At 46.6% G+C, this 19,715-nt stretch overlaps 1 protein-coding gene across 1 annotated transcript in view; it reads left to right on the top strand.

The window, feature by feature from the left end:
- Window positions 1–19,462, top strand: part of LOC134756158 (G1/S-specific cyclin-E) — a 44,133-nt gene extending 24,671 nt beyond the window's left edge. The window contains exons 8-9 of the mRNA XM_063692988.1: window positions 866–1,071; window positions 10,462–19,462. Coding sequence (XP_063549058.1) covers window positions 866–1,071; window positions 10,462–10,644 — 389 coding nt within the window. The 3' untranslated portion in view covers window positions 10,645–19,462. The remainder of the gene's footprint in view (window positions 1–865; window positions 1,072–10,461) is intronic.
- The last annotated feature ends 253 nt before the right edge of the window (window positions 19,463–19,715 follow it).

Below are 19,715 nucleotides of genomic sequence, written 5' to 3'. Positions count from 1 at the left end.
TCAAATCAACCCTGGGGTTTACTGGGTAGATTTTAATGAATGAAATGATCTATCAGAACTTGTGTACCCATGTCTGTTTAAATACAGAATACAGATAATAGCTCCTTTCTTTTTTTTAATTTTTCTACTGTTTTAACGCATTTGGTCCCGGGAATATAAACTGTCAACATCAAAGTCCATTACAGTCAAAGTAGTTAAAATAGCTTGGGTACGGTAACAGCTGTCATCTCAATACAATTATGCGAGATTTTGCCTTTATAGGTTATAATTGTATGGAAATGACAGCAGTCATACCCGAGCTATTTGAAAAATACTATAGAGATGGTTAAAAATTGAGAAATTCATTGTTATAATTAGCTCCATGCATGAATTTATTTTTATTTTTGATTCATAATTTATATCGTTGGAACACCGAAATGATAAAAATACTATTGTAAACCTTAACATTATTTTATTAAAAAATATTTAAAATGTTGAAAATTTTTGAGCGGTTGAAACGCTCATAATATTTGGCGCGAATTCGACAGAGCGTGATGACGTCACACGTTGGCGGCCCAACTGACGTTTGCTACTAATGACACTAATCTCTCGAACGCGTGACGTCACGTGGCGTTTCGAGCGTTTCGCTCACTAGCTTTTCGCGGGCAAATTTTTGTACTTTTTATTTATAATTTTAAGTAATTAAATGGTAATTTAAAAACGGAAATGCATTTGTAACATGATATAACGGTAACAAACATCCGAATAAAACATATTTCGTTCAAATATAAACTTCTTGCACGAGGCTAATTATAACATAACACCATCCTATCTGTAGTGTTCTGCGCGCCGTTGTCTCCACGTACATGATATCCCCCTATTCCAGGCTGGACGTGGGAGGTCCTGGAGCCGTGCTACCGCTGGCTGGCGCCGTCCGTGTGCGTGGTGCGCGCCGCGGGCGCCGTGAGCGCCGTGCGCGGCGGCGACGGCGAGTTCCTGCAGCGCGCCGCCGGCCTCGACCTCATCTGCCCCGACCTCAACGTGGACGAGAGCCATCGTATACAGTCCCACAACGTCACGCTCGACATGTTTGTGAGTACCTCATGTTGTTATGTGCGACGGCGAGTTCCTGCAGCGCGCCGCCGGCCTCGACCTCATCTGCCCCGACCTCAACGTGGACGAGAGCCATCGTATACAGTCCCACAACGTCACGCTCGACATGTTTGTGAGTACCTCATGTTGTTATGTGCGACGGCGAGTTCCTGCAGCGCGCCGCCGGCCTCGACCTCATCTGCCCCGACCTCAACGTGGACGAGAGCCATCGTATACAGTCCCACAACGTCACGCTCGACATGTTTGTGAGTACCTCATGTTGTTATGTGCGACGGCGAGTTCCTGCAGCGCGCCGCCGGCCTCGACCTCATCTGCCCCGACCTCAACGTGGACGAGAGCCATCGTATACAGTCCCACAACGTCACGCTCGACATGTTTGTGAGTACCTCATGTTGTTATGTGCGACGGCGAGTTCCTGCAGCGCGCCGCCGGCCTCGACCTCATCTGCCCCGACCTCAACGTGGACGAGAGCCATCGTATACAGTCCCACAACGTCACGCTCGACATGTTTGTGAGTACCTCATGTTGTTATGTGCGACGGCGAGTTCCTGCAGCGCGCCGCCGGCCTCGACCTCATCTGCCCCGACCTCAACGTGGACGAGAGCCATCGTATACAGTCCCACAACGTCACGCTCGACATGTTTGTGAGTACCTCATGTTGTTATGTGCGACGGCGAGTTCCTGCAGCGCGCCGCCGGCCTCGACCTCATCTGCCCCGACCTCAACGTGGACGAGAGCCATCGTATACAGTCCCACAACGTCACGCTCGACATGTTTGTGAGTACCTCATGTTGTTATGTGCGACGGCGAGTTCCTGCAGCGCGCCGCCGGCCTCGACCTCATCTGCCCCGACCTCAACGTGGACGAGAGCCATCGTATACAGTCCCACAACGTCACGCTCGACATGTTTGTGAGTACCTCATGTTGTTATGTGCGACGGCGAGTTCCTGCAGCGCGCCGCCGGCCTCGACCTCATCTGCCCCGACCTCAACGTGGACGAGAGCCATCGTATACAGTCCCACAACGTCACGCTCGACATGTTTGTGAGTACCTCATGTTGTTATGTGCGACGGCGAGTTCCTGCAGCGCGCCGCCGGCCTCGACCTCATCTGCCCCGACCTCAACGTGGACGAGAGCCATCGTATACAGTCCCACAACGTCACGCTCGACATGTTTGTGAGTACCTCATGTTGTTATGTGCGACGGCGAGTTCCTGCAGCGCGCCGCCGGCCTCGACCTCATCTGCCCCGACCTCAACGTGGACGAGAGCCATCGTATACAGTCCCACAACGTCACGCTCGACATGTTTGTGAGTACCTCATGTTGTTATGTGCGACGGCGAGTTCCTGCAGCGCGCCGCCGGCCTCGACCTCATCTGCCCCGACCTCAACGTGGACGAGAGCCATCGTATACAGTCCCACAACGTCACGCTCGACATGTTTGTGAGTACCTCATGTTGTTATGTGCGACGGCGAGTTCCTGCAGCGCGCCGCCGGCCTCGACCTCATCTGCCCCGACCTCAACGTGGACGAGAGCCATCGTATACAGTCCCACAACGTCACGCTCGACATGTTTGTGAGTACCTCATGTTGTTATGTGCGACGGCGAGTTCCTGCAGCGCGCCGCCGGCCTCGACCTCATCTGCCCCGACCTCAACGTGGACGAGAGCCATCGTATACAGTCCCACAACGTCACGCTCGACATGTTTGTGAGTACCTCATGTTGTTATGTGCGACGGCGAGTTCCTGCAGCGCGCCGCCGGCCTCGACCTCATCTGCCCCGACCTCAACGTGGACGAGAGCCATCGTATACAGTCCCACAACGTCACGCTCGACATGTTTGTGAGTACCTCATGTTGTTATGTGCGACGGCGAGTTCCTGCAGCGCGCCGCCGGCCTCGACCTCATCTGCCCCGACCTCAACGTGGACGAGAGCCATCGTATACAGTCCCACAACGTCACGCTCGACATGTTTGTGAGTACCTCATGTTGTTATGTGCGACGGCGAGTTCCTGCAGCGCGCCGCCGGCCTCGACCTCATCTGCCCCGACCTCAACGTGGACGAGAGCCATCGTATACAGTCCCACAACGTCACGCTCGACATGTTTGTGAGTACCTCATGTTGTTATGTGCGACGGCGAGTTCCTGCAGCGCGCCGCCGGCCTCGACCTCATCTGCCCCGACCTCAACGTGGACGAGAGCCATCGTATACAGTCCCACAACGTCACGCTCGACATGTTTGTGAGTACCTCATGTTGTTATGTGCGACGGCGAGTTCCTGCAGCGCGCCGCCGGCCTCGACCTCATCTGCCCCGACCTCAACGTGGACGAGAGCCATCGTATACAGTCCCACAACGTCACGCTCGACATGTTTGTGAGTACCTCATGTTGTTATGTGCGACGGCGAGTTCCTGCAGCGCGCCGCCGGCCTCGACCTCATCTGCCCCGACCTCAACGTGGACGAGAGCCATCGTATACAGTCCCACAACGTCACGCTCGACATGTTTGTGAGTACCTCATGTTGTTATGTGCGACGGCGAGTTCCTGCAGCGCGCCGCCGGCCTCGACCTCATCTGCCCCGACCTCAACGTGGACGAGAGCCATCGTATACAGTCCCACAACGTCACGCTCGACATGTTTGTGAGTACCTCATGTTGTTATGTGCGACGGCGAGTTCCTGCAGCGCGCCGCCGGCCTCGACCTCATCTGCCCCGACCTCAACGTGGACGAGAGCCATCGTATACAGTCCCACAACGTCACGCTCGACATGTTTGTGAGTACCTCATGTTGTTATGTGCGACGGCGAGTTCCTGCAGCGCGCCGCCGGCCTCGACCTCATCTGCCCCGACCTCAACGTGGACGAGAGCCATCGTATACAGTCCCACAACGTCACGCTCGACATGTTTGTGAGTACCTCATGTTGTTATGTGCGACGGCGAGTTCCTGCAGCGCGCCGCCGGCCTCGACCTCATCTGCCCCGACCTCAACGTGGACGAGAGCCATCGTATACAGTCCCACAACGTCACGCTCGACATGTTTGTGAGTACCTCATGTTGTTATGTGCGACGGCGAGTTCCTGCAGCGCGCCGCCGGCCTCGACCTCATCTGCCCCGACCTCAACGTGGACGAGAGCCATCGTATACAGTCCCACAACGTCACGCTCGACATGTTTGTGAGTACCTCATGTTGTTATGTGCGACGGCGAGTTCCTGCAGCGCGCCGCCGGCCTCGACCTCATCTGCCCCGACCTCAACGTGGACGAGAGCCATCGTATACAGTCCCACAACGTCACGCTCGACATGTTTGTGAGTACCTCATGTTGTTATGTGCGACGGCGAGTTCCTGCAGCGCGCCGCCGGCCTCGACCTCATCTGCCCCGACCTCAACGTGGACGAGAGCCATCGTATACAGTCCCACAACGTCACGCTCGACATGTTTGTGAGTACCTCATGTTGTTATGTGCGACGGCGAGTTCCTGCAGCGCGCCGCCGGCCTCGACCTCATCTGCCCCGACCTCAACGTGGACGAGAGCCATCGTATACAGTCCCACAACGTCACGCTCGACATGTTTGTGAGTACCTCATGTTGTTATGTGCGACGGCGAGTTCCTGCAGCGCGCCGCCGGCCTCGACCTCATCTGCCCCGACCTCAACGTGGACGAGAGCCATCGTATACAGTCCCACAACGTCACGCTCGACATGTTTGTGAGTACCTCATGTTGTTATGTGCGACGGCGAGTTCCTGCAGCGCGCCGCCGGCCTCGACCTCATCTGCCCCGACCTCAACGTGGACGAGAGCCATCGTATACAGTCCCACAACGTCACGCTCGACATGTTTGTGAGTACCTCATGTTGTTATGTGCGACGGCGAGTTCCTGCAGCGCGCCGCCGGCCTCGACCTCATCTGCCCCGACCTCAACGTGGACGAGAGCCATCGTATACAGTCCCACAACGTCACGCTCGACATGTTTGTGAGTACCTCATGTTGTTATGTGCGACGGCGAGTTCCTGCAGCGCGCCGCCGGCCTCGACCTCATCTGCCCCGACCTCAACGTGGACGAGAGCCATCGTATACAGTCCCACAACGTCACGCTCGACATGTTTGTGAGTACCTCATGTTGTTATGTGCGACGGCGAGTTCCTGCAGCGCGCCGCCGGCCTCGACCTCATCTGCCCCGACCTCAACGTGGACGAGAGCCATCGTATACAGTCCCACAACGTCACGCTCGACATGTTTGTGAGTACCTCATGTTGTTATGTGCGACGGCGAGTTCCTGCAGCGCGCCGCCGGCCTCGACCTCATCTGCCCCGACCTCAACGTGGACGAGAGCCATCGTATACAGTCCCACAACGTCACGCTCGACATGTTTGTGAGTACCTCATGTTGTTATGTGCGACGGCGAGTTCCTGCAGCGCGCCGCCGGCCTCGACCTCATCTGCCCCGACCTCAACGTGGACGAGAGCCATCGTATACAGTCCCACAACGTCACGCTCGACATGTTTGTGAGTACCTCATGTTGTTATGTGCGACGGCGAGTTCCTGCAGCGCGCCGCCGGCCTCGACCTCATCTGCCCCGACCTCAACGTGGACGAGAGCCATCGTATACAGTCCCACAACGTCACGCTCGACATGTTTGTGAGTACCTCATGTTGTTATGTGCGACGGCGAGTTCCTGCAGCGCGCCGCCGGCCTCGACCTCATCTGCCCCGACCTCAACGTGGACGAGAGCCATCGTATACAGTCCCACAACGTCACGCTCGACATGTTTGTGAGTACCTCATGTTGTTATGTGCGACGGCGAGTTCCTGCAGCGCGCCGCCGGCCTCGACCTCATCTGCCCCGACCTCAACGTGGACGAGAGCCATCGTATACAGTCCCACAACGTCACGCTCGACATGTTTGTGAGTACCTCATGTTGTTATGTGCGACGGCGAGTTCCTGCAGCGCGCCGCCGGCCTCGACCTCATCTGCCCCGACCTCAACGTGGACGAGAGCCATCGTATACAGTCCCACAACGTCACGCTCGACATGTTTGTGAGTACCTCATGTTGTTATGTGCGACGGCGAGTTCCTGCAGCGCGCCGCCGGCCTCGACCTCATCTGCCCCGACCTCAACGTGGACGAGAGCCATCGTATACAGTCCCACAACGTCACGCTCGACATGTTTGTGAGTACCTCATGTTGTTATGTGCGACGGCGAGTTCCTGCAGCGCGCCGCCGGCCTCGACCTCATCTGCCCCGACCTCAACGTGGACGAGAGCCATCGTATACAGTCCCACAACGTCACGCTCGACATGTTTGTGAGTACCTCATGTTGTTATGTGCGACGGCGAGTTCCTGCAGCGCGCCGCCGGCCTCGACCTCATCTGCCCCGACCTCAACGTGGACGAGAGCCATCGTATACAGTCCCACAACGTCACGCTCGACATGTTTGTGAGTACCTCATGTTGTTATGTGCGACGGCGAGTTCCTGCAGCGCGCCGCCGGCCTCGACCTCATCTGCCCCGACCTCAACGTGGACGAGAGCCATCGTATACAGTCCCACAACGTCACGCTCGACATGTTTGTGAGTACCTCATGTTGTTATGTGCGACGGCGAGTTCCTGCAGCGCGCCGCCGGCCTCGACCTCATCTGCCCCGACCTCAACGTGGACGAGAGCCATCGTATACAGTCCCACAACGTCACGCTCGACATGTTTGTGAGTACCTCATGTTGTTATGTGCGACGGCGAGTTCCTGCAGCGCGCCGCCGGCCTCGACCTCATCTGCCCCGACCTCAACGTGGACGAGAGCCATCGTATACAGTCCCACAACGTCACGCTCGACATGTTTGTGAGTACCTCATGTTGTTATGTGCGACGGCGAGTTCCTGCAGCGCGCCGCCGGCCTCGACCTCATCTGCCCCGACCTCAACGTGGACGAGAGCCATCGTATACAGTCCCACAACGTCACGCTCGACATGTTTGTGAGTACCTCATGTTGTTATGTGCGACGGCGAGTTCCTGCAGCGCGCCGCCGGCCTCGACCTCATCTGCCCCGACCTCAACGTGGACGAGAGCCATCGTATACAGTCCCACAACGTCACGCTCGACATGTTTGTGAGTACCTCATGTTGTTATGTGCGACGGCGAGTTCCTGCAGCGCGCCGCCGGCCTCGACCTCATCTGCCCCGACCTCAACGTGGACGAGAGCCATCGTATACAGTCCCACAACGTCACGCTCGACATGTTTGTGAGTACCTCATGTTGTTATGTGCGACGGCGAGTTCCTGCAGCGCGCCGCCGGCCTCGACCTCATCTGCCCCGACCTCAACGTGGACGAGAGCCATCGTATACAGTCCCACAACGTCACGCTCGACATGTTTGTGAGTACCTCATGTTGTTATGTGCGACGGCGAGTTCCTGCAGCGCGCCGCCGGCCTCGACCTCATCTGCCCCGACCTCAACGTGGACGAGAGCCATCGTATACAGTCCCACAACGTCACGCTCGACATGTTTGTGAGTACCTCATGTTGTTATGTGCGACGGCGAGTTCCTGCAGCGCGCCGCCGGCCTCGACCTCATCTGCCCCGACCTCAACGTGGACGAGAGCCATCGTATACAGTCCCACAACGTCACGCTCGACATGTTTGTGAGTACCTCATGTTGTTATGTGCGACGGCGAGTTCCTGCAGCGCGCCGCCGGCCTCGACCTCATCTGCCCCGACCTCAACGTGGACGAGAGCCATCGTATACAGTCCCACAACGTCACGCTCGACATGTTTGTGAGTACCTCATGTTGTTATGTGCGACGGCGAGTTCCTGCAGCGCGCCGCCGGCCTCGACCTCATCTGCCCCGACCTCAACGTGGACGAGAGCCATCGTATACAGTCCCACAACGTCACGCTCGACATGTTTGTGAGTACCTCATGTTGTTATGTGCGACGGCGAGTTCCTGCAGCGCGCCGCCGGCCTCGACCTCATCTGCCCCGACCTCAACGTGGACGAGAGCCATCGTATACAGTCCCACAACGTCACGCTCGACATGTTTGTGAGTACCTCATGTTGTTATGTGCGACGGCGAGTTCCTGCAGCGCGCCGCCGGCCTCGACCTCATCTGCCCCGACCTCAACGTGGACGAGAGCCATCGTATACAGTCCCACAACGTCACGCTCGACATGTTTGTGAGTACCTCATGTTGTTATGTGCGACGGCGAGTTCCTGCAGCGCGCCGCCGGCCTCGACCTCATCTGCCCCGACCTCAACGTGGACGAGAGCCATCGTATACAGTCCCACAACGTCACGCTCGACATGTTTGTGAGTACCTCATGTTGTTATGTGCGACGGCGAGTTCCTGCAGCGCGCCGCCGGCCTCGACCTCATCTGCCCCGACCTCAACGTGGACGAGAGCCATCGTATACAGTCCCACAACGTCACGCTCGACATGTTTGTGAGTACCTCATGTTGTTATGTGCGACGGCGAGTTCCTGCAGCGCGCCGCCGGCCTCGACCTCATCTGCCCCGACCTCAACGTGGACGAGAGCCATCGTATACAGTCCCACAACGTCACGCTCGACATGTTTGTGAGTACCTCATGTTGTTATGTGCGACGGCGAGTTCCTGCAGCGCGCCGCCGGCCTCGACCTCATCTGCCCCGACCTCAACGTGGACGAGAGCCATCGTATACAGTCCCACAACGTCACGCTCGACATGTTTGTGAGTACCTCATGTTGTTATGTGCGACGGCGAGTTCCTGCAGCGCGCCGCCGGCCTCGACCTCATCTGCCCCGACCTCAACGTGGACGAGAGCCATCGTATACAGTCCCACAACGTCACGCTCGACATGTTTGTGAGTACCTCATGTTGTTATGTGCGACGGCGAGTTCCTGCAGCGCGCCGCCGGCCTCGACCTCATCTGCCCCGACCTCAACGTGGACGAGAGCCATCGTATACAGTCCCACAACGTCACGCTCGACATGTTTGTGAGTACCTCTTGTTGTTAGTGTTAGATGTCCTAGCCTCCACCTCAACGAGTCCTGGAACGCTGCTACCGCTGGCTGGCCCCCTCCGTGGTGAAGGCCGACGGGGCCGTCAGCTCCGTCCTCATCTCTCCTGATCTTAATGTGGATGAGAGATGAGAGCCATCGTATACAGTCCCACAGCGTCACGCTGGACATGTTTGAGTACCTCATGTGAGGCGTGTTACAGCACCTCATGTCCCGACCTCAACTTCGAGATCCACACAAATTATGAAAATGAAAATTTTGAGTTTATCGTGAACAGGTTTTTGTTTTATAAGGTGTGGGTACAAGCAATATCCCTTTTAAACCCAAAAAATAACCTATGTAGTGAGTTTAAGTCTCTTTAACGCTCATTGGACGTTATTTGGGCATTTTTTTATGTAGTGATGCACTGGACTTTTTTACAAAATAGGTAAATTTAATGTTTTTCCTACTCAGAATCACGAGCTCTTTCGGTCCTACTAGGAGGAAAAAAGCGTCCCAAGTTTTATTTTTCTTTTCCCTTACTATTTTTCAAACACTTTGCACGGCCAAGTACGGCGGTAACGAAATGGAAAGTACGTAAAATGTATGAAAATTTTGGAACATTGTTTCTTTCCTAGGAGCATAGAATCAGCTCATGATTCTGGGCACAAATAACATTAAATTTATATATCCAAAAAAAAGCAATGCATCACTACAGAAAAAAAATGCCCATTCAGGGAAAACAATTGAACCCACAAAAATCTGTCAATAAATTCTTTTTAATGTAAAATATAATAATGACAAATTTTTGAGGATGGACCCTTTTCGTTCCATTGATTATACAGCAGAAAAAGAGTCCAAAGTTATTTTGTCTCTGACCTAATAATAATAATCTTGTAGCCAGGATTATTCACCAGCAACTTGCTCTTCTATACGGCCGTGTACTCACCTGAGGCAGTCAAACTTAATTCTTTACTTTTTATTAATTCAAATGTATACTTAATATTCAGAAGAGTAATTAGATATGCGGTCGTGCATGGATCAAACAATTTTTTATATCTCTTATTATAAATCCCTCCTATTCCGTACATATCGCCGCTATACTTACTCAACCTCGTATCTGCAACACTCATTTGATGAAAAAACACCCGTATTCCGAATGAAAGAAAAGCGACATTTCCTTAAAATGATTGTTGCAGATATGAGGTTGAGTAAGTATAGCGACTATTTTTAACTTTCTCAGTTGGCTTGCCATTAGTATATCGCGACAACTCGTTTTTTTCTAATTAATATAGTTAGGTAAAGAGGAGCAGTCTATCTCGCGGGCAATATACTGTGCGGTACATTCGTGCCAAGCCTACCGCGCTAAATGATCATAAAATTAAAACTTACCCCTCTTCATTTCAGGACAAAGTCATCCACGAACCCACCGAGGAACCATCCTTGTCTCACACACACGTGCCCACCGACGTGTACCCCCCCACCGACATCTACCCCCCCACGCCGCCGCAGTCGGACCAGAAGAGCCCCCCGCCCCCCTCCAAGACCCCCTCCAGCCGGCCCGACGCGCGCGCGCACGAGGATGAATAGGATACTTTCACTTGTGTACTTTGCTGAGGTATTTAGGTTTTGGAGTTTTCAGTTAGATTTCGGGCCCCCGTTTCACCACGACAAAGAAACATTGATTCAGTGAGATGCGTAAAATCTAAGACAATTCCGTGCTTCGAATTTGACAGGCAAACGAGATGGCGCTGTACAGATCCATACATTTCGCGGTAACTGATTGTCAAAAGTTGACGTTTGACAGTACAGCGCCATATATTTTGGTGTCAAACTAAGGGGTACGTTTTTTCTTAGACTTTACCTCTTTATTACAATCAATTCTCTTTGACCACGATGACAATAGTCCGGTGACAATTCGCCGTACATTGCCGGTCCGACAAGTAAATGTGACGTTTTCAATCAAAAGGTACCACATTGTCGCTTGTTGATAGATTGATTTCTAATTGAAGCTATATAGATATAGCGCCTTACCGACAAGCGACAATAAGTACCCTTTTGGATGAAAATGGCACAAATATTGACGCTATCGTCGTTACTTATCGACCCAGAAATGAACAGGGAATTGTCAGTGTCAATTGTCAGTCACCATGGTGGAATTCTCATTAAAAAAAAATACTAAAGCAATTGACAATTTTAAAGGTAAGGACAAACTGAGCCCGCGTTCGCAACGTATGCATTGCTTTATGACAAACTGAACCCTGAAATTTATACACAGTATGAAATTTATGACAAGTATGTTTTCACCTCAGCAGCTCGAACAAGCCTACTTTCGTCACTCCCTGGAGTGAGGAAAGTTCGACGTTCCTCACTCCAGGGAGTGAACAAAGTGCGACTTTCCTCACTCCAGGGAGTGAAACAAAGTAGCTTTTTAATTTAGTGAAGGCTATGAACTGCCACTTCATACTTTGATTACATTTTTTTTTTTATTATTCTGTGTAATTCTAAATACATTTTAACCTTTAATATGTTCTAACTACTGAGGTGAAAAATTATGTGTGCAACACGAGAGCAAAGTTTTTTTACATCTCGTGTTTTCGAGTCCCTCGCTACGCTCAAGATTCTAACTTAGAATCACTGGCTTCGCTCTTGATTCAATTATAGAATCTTTCGCTTTTTCGGGACTCGAAATAAACACTCGCAAGAAAAACCAACTTTCCTCTCTTGTTACACAAATAACTATTCAAAGCATACAAATTTTAGGGTTCAGATTTCATAACGCATGGCGGTGGGCTCAGTTTGTGCCTACCTTAACTATAATTAGTTAAAATTGCGTATCAATACCTTATCGTGTATAAATATTTTTTTGTTTGGGTATTCAATAAAAAGTAAACAAGCTAAAGGTTGAGACTCAATGTATAAAAATCTCTTAGCGAAAACACTATCGGCTGATTTAGAGTTGGATGTCACAACTTTTGGTTTGCTTAGCTTTAGCCTAAATAACAAAATAGACTGATTCACAAATATTCAATTCTAATAGTATTTTAGTATACAGGAGGTTTTGGGATTATACTGAGCAAATTTTACTATGGGACCAACCACGAAATCGCGAAAAAAATTTTACCCCCCACAGAAAATGGACCAGCCGAAATGTATGCAGCAAAATTTTTTTCGTGATTTCTTAGTTGGTCCCATAGTAAAAGTTGCTCAGTATAATTCCAAAACCTCGCTGGCATCGGGAATGCACTTATTTTTTAGCCATCCTGTATAGCTCCTACAATACCTCGGCTCGTAACGCACAGAACAGTACACAAGTGATAAAGTTTGTAAATGTTATTGTTGACAATTTTGTTATGTCGTTTCATTGGTAGTTTAGCAGAATTTTAGAGAACCGTTTTCAATACCACATTATAGTTTATTTCATAATGATCTTAAAATGAATTTTTCAATAAAAAGTTGTCGCTTGTCAATAAGGTTGATTTCAAATTGAAGCTATATGGAAATACCGCCTTATTGACAGTACTTAAGTACCCTTTTGATTGAGAATGGCACAAATAAAGTAGTGACGCGGTCATTCGACCAATTAGGTAATTTTTGTATCTTCATGTGACGTTCAACAGGTAAAGGTACCTTTTGTCTGTTGGCGCTTAAGCTGTGTTGCTACGCGACGTACGCCATAAGGTACCTTTAATCGTAGAACGTCGCATATAATGATGAAAGATTATTTGTTTTTATTACATTTTAAGATCTGTATGAAATCTACTATAGGTATCTGCTTTTGTGACTGCGTAAGCATTATTACGTATTTTTATGTCGTATCGACATTAGGGAACTTATTCGTTAGCTTTGTCCGAATTGACTTCTAGCTTAAGCTAGTTCGTATAAGGGAACCCATGTACCTTTCGGTAAATGTGAACACGACAAACAGTCAGTCCGTCTTCAGAAAATGTATGGCTGCGCCATAGGGACGTAGCTTATGGCGTGCCGGTTTAGCGAAGACGGACCCTGTATGACACGTTAAAAGTAAAACGTAAAATAATAAAAGCGCACAATTTTTTTAGCGCTGATCTTGACTTACAACCACTCATATAGCAAGAGTTTCATTGACAACAAGACAAGAACTTATATAGCTAACCTAAACAGATATACCGATACTGTCCGCGCGCGAATTCCGTGCACGGCTGAGGAATGTTAGGAATGTTGGGCGTCGTGACAGAGTGGTGTCATTTTATACGTACGGGCGCGGCGCCCCGCCCCCGCCCCCCCCCCCCCCCCCCCCACTTCCTCGACCTCCGAATGCACGGAATTGGCGCGCGGACAATATCTATAGGGAGCGTGCATCAACTGTAGAGGGCAGCACGGGACCCGTCAGATTTTTGACGCGAGGCGTAAATGTGAAGTTTGTGCTTCCGATGTAGCCCACATGGCAGAACCTACTTGCACAAGAAAACGTACGAGAACGGTAGATGGCAGCACTTGGCGTGAAGTGTCAATGTTCGTTTCCGATTCAGGCCACAAGATGGCACACCCTCCAACGCGGCCCCTGTATCATATGTTGAAAATTAACACCTTTTTTGCATGACGACTAACAGTACTAATGTGTTAGCCAGCTCTAACATGGCGTATTTTGTAGAAATCTTTTTCCTGGTTATCATATCGAAAGAATTAGCCTCATGCATGAAGTTTATATTTGAACGAAATATGTTTTATTCGGATGTTTGTTACTGTTATATCATGTTACAAATGCATTTCCGTTTTTAAATTACCATTTAATTACTTAAAATTATAAATAAAAAGTACAAAAATTTGCCCGCGAAAAGCTAGTGAGCGAAACGCTCGAAACGCCACGTGACGTCACGCGTTCGACAGATTAGTGTCATTAGTAGCAAACGTCAGTTGGGCCGCCCAACGTGTGACGTCATCACGCTCTGTCGAATTCGCGCCAAAAATTATGAGCGTTTCAACCGCTCAAAAATTTTCAATATTTTAAATATTTTTTAATAAAATAATGTTAAGGTTTACAAAAGTATTTTTATCATTTCCGGTGTTCCAACGATATAAATTATGAATCCAAAAATAAAAATAAATTCATGCATGGAGCTAATTTCGAATAAATATGACTACCTCGTGATACAAAAACGCTTCTTAACAAGCTTTGTGATGCATGAAACTAACACTTCTAATGTTATAATGTCAACATATCATGCAAGGGAAGTGTCAGAAAATATCTGAACACGCCTAGTTTTATTAACTTTTTAAGTTATATAGTGCCCAAATATCTTAAGACCTTGTGTGACCACAATACCAAACTTTAAAATTTGACTATTTTTGCACTATACAGAACAGTAGTTACATATATAACAAAGGCACATGAACTGACAAAACTTCCGTGAGAGACAGACATATTAAATATATTTATAACGGGTCACTCGCGTATTTTAAGTCGAAAAACGCTCGACATGTTTCATTCCGTACCGAGGAGTGTCATCGGGAGCTTGCGTTGACGGTGACGGACCGGCGCAGACTCGGTTATACGACTTAAGATACGTGACTGACCCGTTATAAATATATTTAGTATGCACATAAACTGGTTAAATAATGTCTGTTTGGATTGTCCAGTGTGGCTACCACCAGTTTGGCACCGACGAACGCTATCGAGAACGTAATATACTTTCTAGGCATCTCGCTCGTACTCGCATATTAGTGCGAGCGAGATGTATAGAAAGTAAATTACGTAAACTGTAGCGTATATGTCAGTTTTGACACTGTCAGTGACTCATGGTACGGGTACAGCCAGCCTAGCCAAGGTGACAATCGCTATCGCTTCGCCATCGAATCGCTTTGTCTCTATCACTCTTCTATATTAAGGCCATAACACCGTCGCACTGCACCAAGGTCATTGTGCGACGCACCCATAAGTAAAAAAAAGCGATATCTCTTTCTTGCTCTTACTTATGGGTGCGTCGCACAATGACCTTGGTGCGGTGCGACGGTGTGTTACGGCCTTTAGTTTGACAGTGACAGTTGCGTTTCGTTCGCTTCGCAGCGTTAGCGATTGGCATGTTGTCTACGGGGCCAGTTCTGTTTAAGAACGTTATGTTCATGGAGACTATATAAAGGAGCAAAATCTCTATGTATGAAAAGTGTCCATCAAAAAACAGTAATTAGGCGGCGCCACCATACCCCGAAATACTACCAAAATCATCTCCCAGAGCCTAAACTAGCGCCACCGGAGAGATTAGGAACTATTATTTAAAGCTGAAAGCGGTCACTTTTGCAACAATTCTGCCATAAGAGATTGGCATCCTTTCTATACCATCCATAGTTATGTTTTCGTCCTCTGTTGTCAATGATTCTGTATGAGTAAAAAAAGAAAACTCAAGACTCGCATTGCCCCGCAATGGCGTATTAGGTACAGCAAGTAGCAATAAAAATGGGTTATGTAAATCTGTACGAAGTTTTCGTAGCTCTCGACTCTGCTTACGAATAATCAATATTTTGATTAAACCATAGATAACATTAAGTAATGTGAAATTCTAATATTGTTCCTAATAATAAAATAGCTTATTCTATTTTGCAAATCAGTTGGCAGTGCTGCGGTGTCAGCATGGTTACATTTTTATCACCTGTCACTAAGCCTGTCACTTTCGCATTTACATACTTACAAAGATAGATATAACTCCGTAATAGATGGATACAGTCTAAGAAAAAAAAGGTGCCTCGAAAATCAAGAAAATTTGATTCTCGTTCAGAGGGCGCTACTAGCTTTGGCCTACTGCCGTATAGATGGCGTTGACAGTTTCGTTTGTTATTTAACAATTTTAACGCATATCAGCGAAAGAACATGGGTCAAAATCATAAAAATAATTAATGCAAATAAAATAAATCATTTATCCATATTTAAATACATTTTATCGTATTTTTATAAATCCTCATTTTTAGTTTTAAAGTGTGTCGACAGATGGCAGTGAATTTACTGTGGTTACAAAATTTACTATGACAGTACCGCTCTAGTATAAGTTACTCTATGATACTTGTTATAACGTGACAGGCATGGTGACAGGCGATAAAAATGCTACCGTGCTAAGCCCGCTGCTAACATAACAGTGTTTATACATTTAAACATTCCAGCATGTTACATACCTTATGTAAAAATATTATTAAAAAAAGAACCTAAGATAATATCAGCAATAGAAATCTTAAGCACGACTTGCACCTAAAGCAGAACTTAGCTGAGTGTGAATCGTACTTAAGTAGCGTTTAGTAATTTCAAATTTTCGTGCAAGTAGAATGAATGTTAACGTAGAGGGTACTAAGTTGTGTGTGTATTTCGTTATAATAAGTGTATATACATAAATGCATTGCAATAATCATTTTCAATCAAAAATATTGCCAAGGAAAGCGCATAGCTAATCAAAAATGTATCGAATATTTTTTTTGTAATGCAGAGAGGTACTACTTTTAGTTTCCAAATACAATCACTTATTCAAATCAAATTGAATATGTAAGAATCTTCATTGTTTTAATCTAACGATTGATTTATTTTGTAAATAGTTTGATTCTTTCTTCTAATTTATTTCTAGTTGTGCACTCGACTGACGCGACTCTGTCGCATAAGATTTGTAAGAAAAATTGAAATGTGACGTTTTCAAACAAAAGGTACCACATTGTCGCTCGTCGATAAGGTTGATTTCGAATTGAAGCTATATGGAAATAGCGCCTTATTGACAACCGTCAATAAGTACCCTTTTGGTTGAAAATGGCACAAATATTGGTAGTTAAGCCGTAAGCCCACGATTTAACCAAAGACTGCAACCGATTGGCGAGCGGTTAACACTGAAGCCGTATTTACACGGGTCAACTTACCTTTTTTTAAGGCAAATTTATTATAAATATTTTATTTAAAGATTAAAAATCTTAATATCTTCAATATCATGCTCTATATATAAGCTATTTAAATAAATAATATAATAATTATTCATAAAACAAATCTAAATAAATAAATTTTAAAATTATTTATCTGATAAAAATAATAAAAAATAGAATATTTTTTTTAAATTAAAAATATTCTCTGACCTCTATATTTCTCTTCATCCCATATCAACAATTTTTAATAAATTTTGAGGCAAGTGGACCTATGTAAACGCGCCATAAAATTATTCGATGCGTGCTAATAGGTTGGGTTGTTTATGTATAATCCAACCAGTTTGACTGATTCTACTTAACCTGCGTGTATTTGTTTGCCAATCGCCAATCGAGATCTAAATATGTTTGTACCTACTGGGCAGCGACAAATTAGTGCATACTATTTATATAAATGGTTAGGGAACGTTCAGATTAGTTTAAAAGAAAATATATATAAATTGTTTGGATGTACCCTAGCATCAACTTTACAAACTTAAAAAAAAAAAACTTAAAGTATCATCCAGTGAAAACAAACCAGTCCTTGCAAAAATTTATTTATTTATGTGACCAATGTCAATTTACGTAAAGACCATTAAATGCAAAAATTAGCAGTTTCACGGTAACTTTCTTCTTGTCAGTCTTAAATACGTCACGACAAATTCATAGTTACTATATTGCACTGTTTACGATAAAGTGGACTGGTTTGAGACGAATATCTTTTCACTGTTACGTTTAATAACTTTCGCAACCTCGTAACACGTTTACCCTAATTGAGAGGGCCGGGGCGTGTTCGTAATATTCTCTTTGTTTTAGTAAAATATCAAAATTATTTCCCATTTTCTTACATTTCAAAAACATTAGTGCCCTCGCTATTTGGACTAAAATGCAATTGAAATTTCGAATAAAAGCTCTACGAATTTGTGAAAATTATTATGCTCAATTTACACTTGACGAGTGCTCGACCGAGTTGACTGGTACCAGTACTCGCTGTGTGTAAACGAGGCTGTAGTGGTAAATTCAGTTCTGAATGTATTATATAATGTAATTGAAAAAGGCGGGTAATTTTCATGTTTTAGAATAGTTGATCGTAGTTAGTCCAACGAATACGCTTACTCAAGGCACTCGCCTTTAAATAAGACTTGGATAGATTTGTTACTTTATATCAGAATAATTTAATTGTATTCCTAGCAGTAAATAGTGCGCTTTTAGATTTAAGCTATTTTTATATCAATTTATTTGAAACTAATATAAAAAAACTAATGATAGTACATATTGTCGGTTTCAAGTTGATTTGCACTAAAGTTTAAAACTTTTAGACTGACAGAAGTACAGAAATATGTCAATGCCCCCCGTATAGATTTAAGTTAATTTAGATATAAGTAATTTCCCTGAATATGTAAGTATATTAAAATTATAATGTATAGAAAAAATAATAAAAATTACGGGCGTCATTGCGTCAGGGGCAGTAGCAGAAAAAGATTTTTTTTACTGACTGTACAAGGTTCAATAAACTTTAGTGGGAATGAATTTGGAGCTGAAGTTAGCAACTTTTAAAATTGTATTCCGTTCTGAGGTTCATAACGTGCATGTGATCTCATTGACATTCAGAGGGCCTATGGTGGACGCGTGTCGTTCGATGGCGATAAAATATCTTGTCACTTTCGCACTTAATTACGACTAGAAGCCATGGGCGTCGCCAAGGGGGGCAGAGGGAGCAGCTGCCTCCCTAGAGAATAAAATTTCTAATTAAATATATTCACACTGTCGCTTGTAAGTTACCTTACTTAATTCAGCGGGAGCAGCATGTTTCCATTTTTATCGCCTGTCACTATGCCCGTCACTTTCGCACTTACATACTTGTTAGAACGTGACAGGCATGGTGACAGGCGATAAAAATGCGACCGTGCTACCCGGCCAGGCCCTGACGACAGGGACGCAGCAATACGTATAAGTGAGATGTAGATGTGATCTCTACCGTGTCTAACGTATAGCTGCGTCCCTGTCGTCGGTGAATTAAGTAAGGTGTGTGAAGCGTTTTAGAAGTATTATCTTTCATATGTACAGTCTGGCAAAAAAGAGTAGAAATTAAAAAGTAGCAACACTGTAGTGTCGTCCCGTTTTTTCTTAGATTGATTTGAAAGGGACGACACTAGTGTTGCCACTTTTTAATTTCTACTCTTTTTTGCCTGACTGTGTCCAGAATTAGAGTTAATTGATAGGTTTGATATTTTGTCCTAGCATTTTTTTTTGTTAAAATATCTAAGTAGCATAAAATAAATTTTATTTAATATATCGTAACGGCAATGTCATGAAATACACGCAAGTCAGTTTACTCTAATTCTAGACTGATTTGTCATGTGATAAATTTTATCGCTATCGATAAACGACACGCGACATGGAGCCGGAAGTATATCTCACTGTGCAATACCCATGCATTCATCTTCACTTCGTGTACGGTGTGAATGTCGAGGTCTAGTATTAAATAAAATGGTGTTGAAGATAACTTGTTTTTTTTTGCGTTCTCTTAACCCTTTATAAGGCATAAGGCTGTCAGGAATTATGCAAAATTGAACTATCAATTTGAAATAAAGTTCAAAATCAAGTAGGAAAAATATTCCCTCTGCCTCTCAGTCCTAGCCTAGTCTGCAGTGACCCTGGCTTCTAAGCAGTCCGGGTTCGATTCCTGGTAAGGGGTCATCCATTATTTCCATCCCACGGATAGGGGGGGATTTGCCGATTTCATTGAATAAATGTGA

The sequence above is a fragment of the Cydia strobilella genome, chromosome 3 (genome assembly GCF_947568885.1).
Source record: "Cydia strobilella chromosome 3, ilCydStro3.1, whole genome shotgun sequence".
Classification (NCBI taxonomy): Eukaryota; Metazoa; Arthropoda; class Insecta; order Lepidoptera; family Tortricidae; genus Cydia; species Cydia strobilella.
Note: the sequence above shows the minus strand (reverse complement) of the source record. Positions and strands in the feature narration are given on the sequence as shown.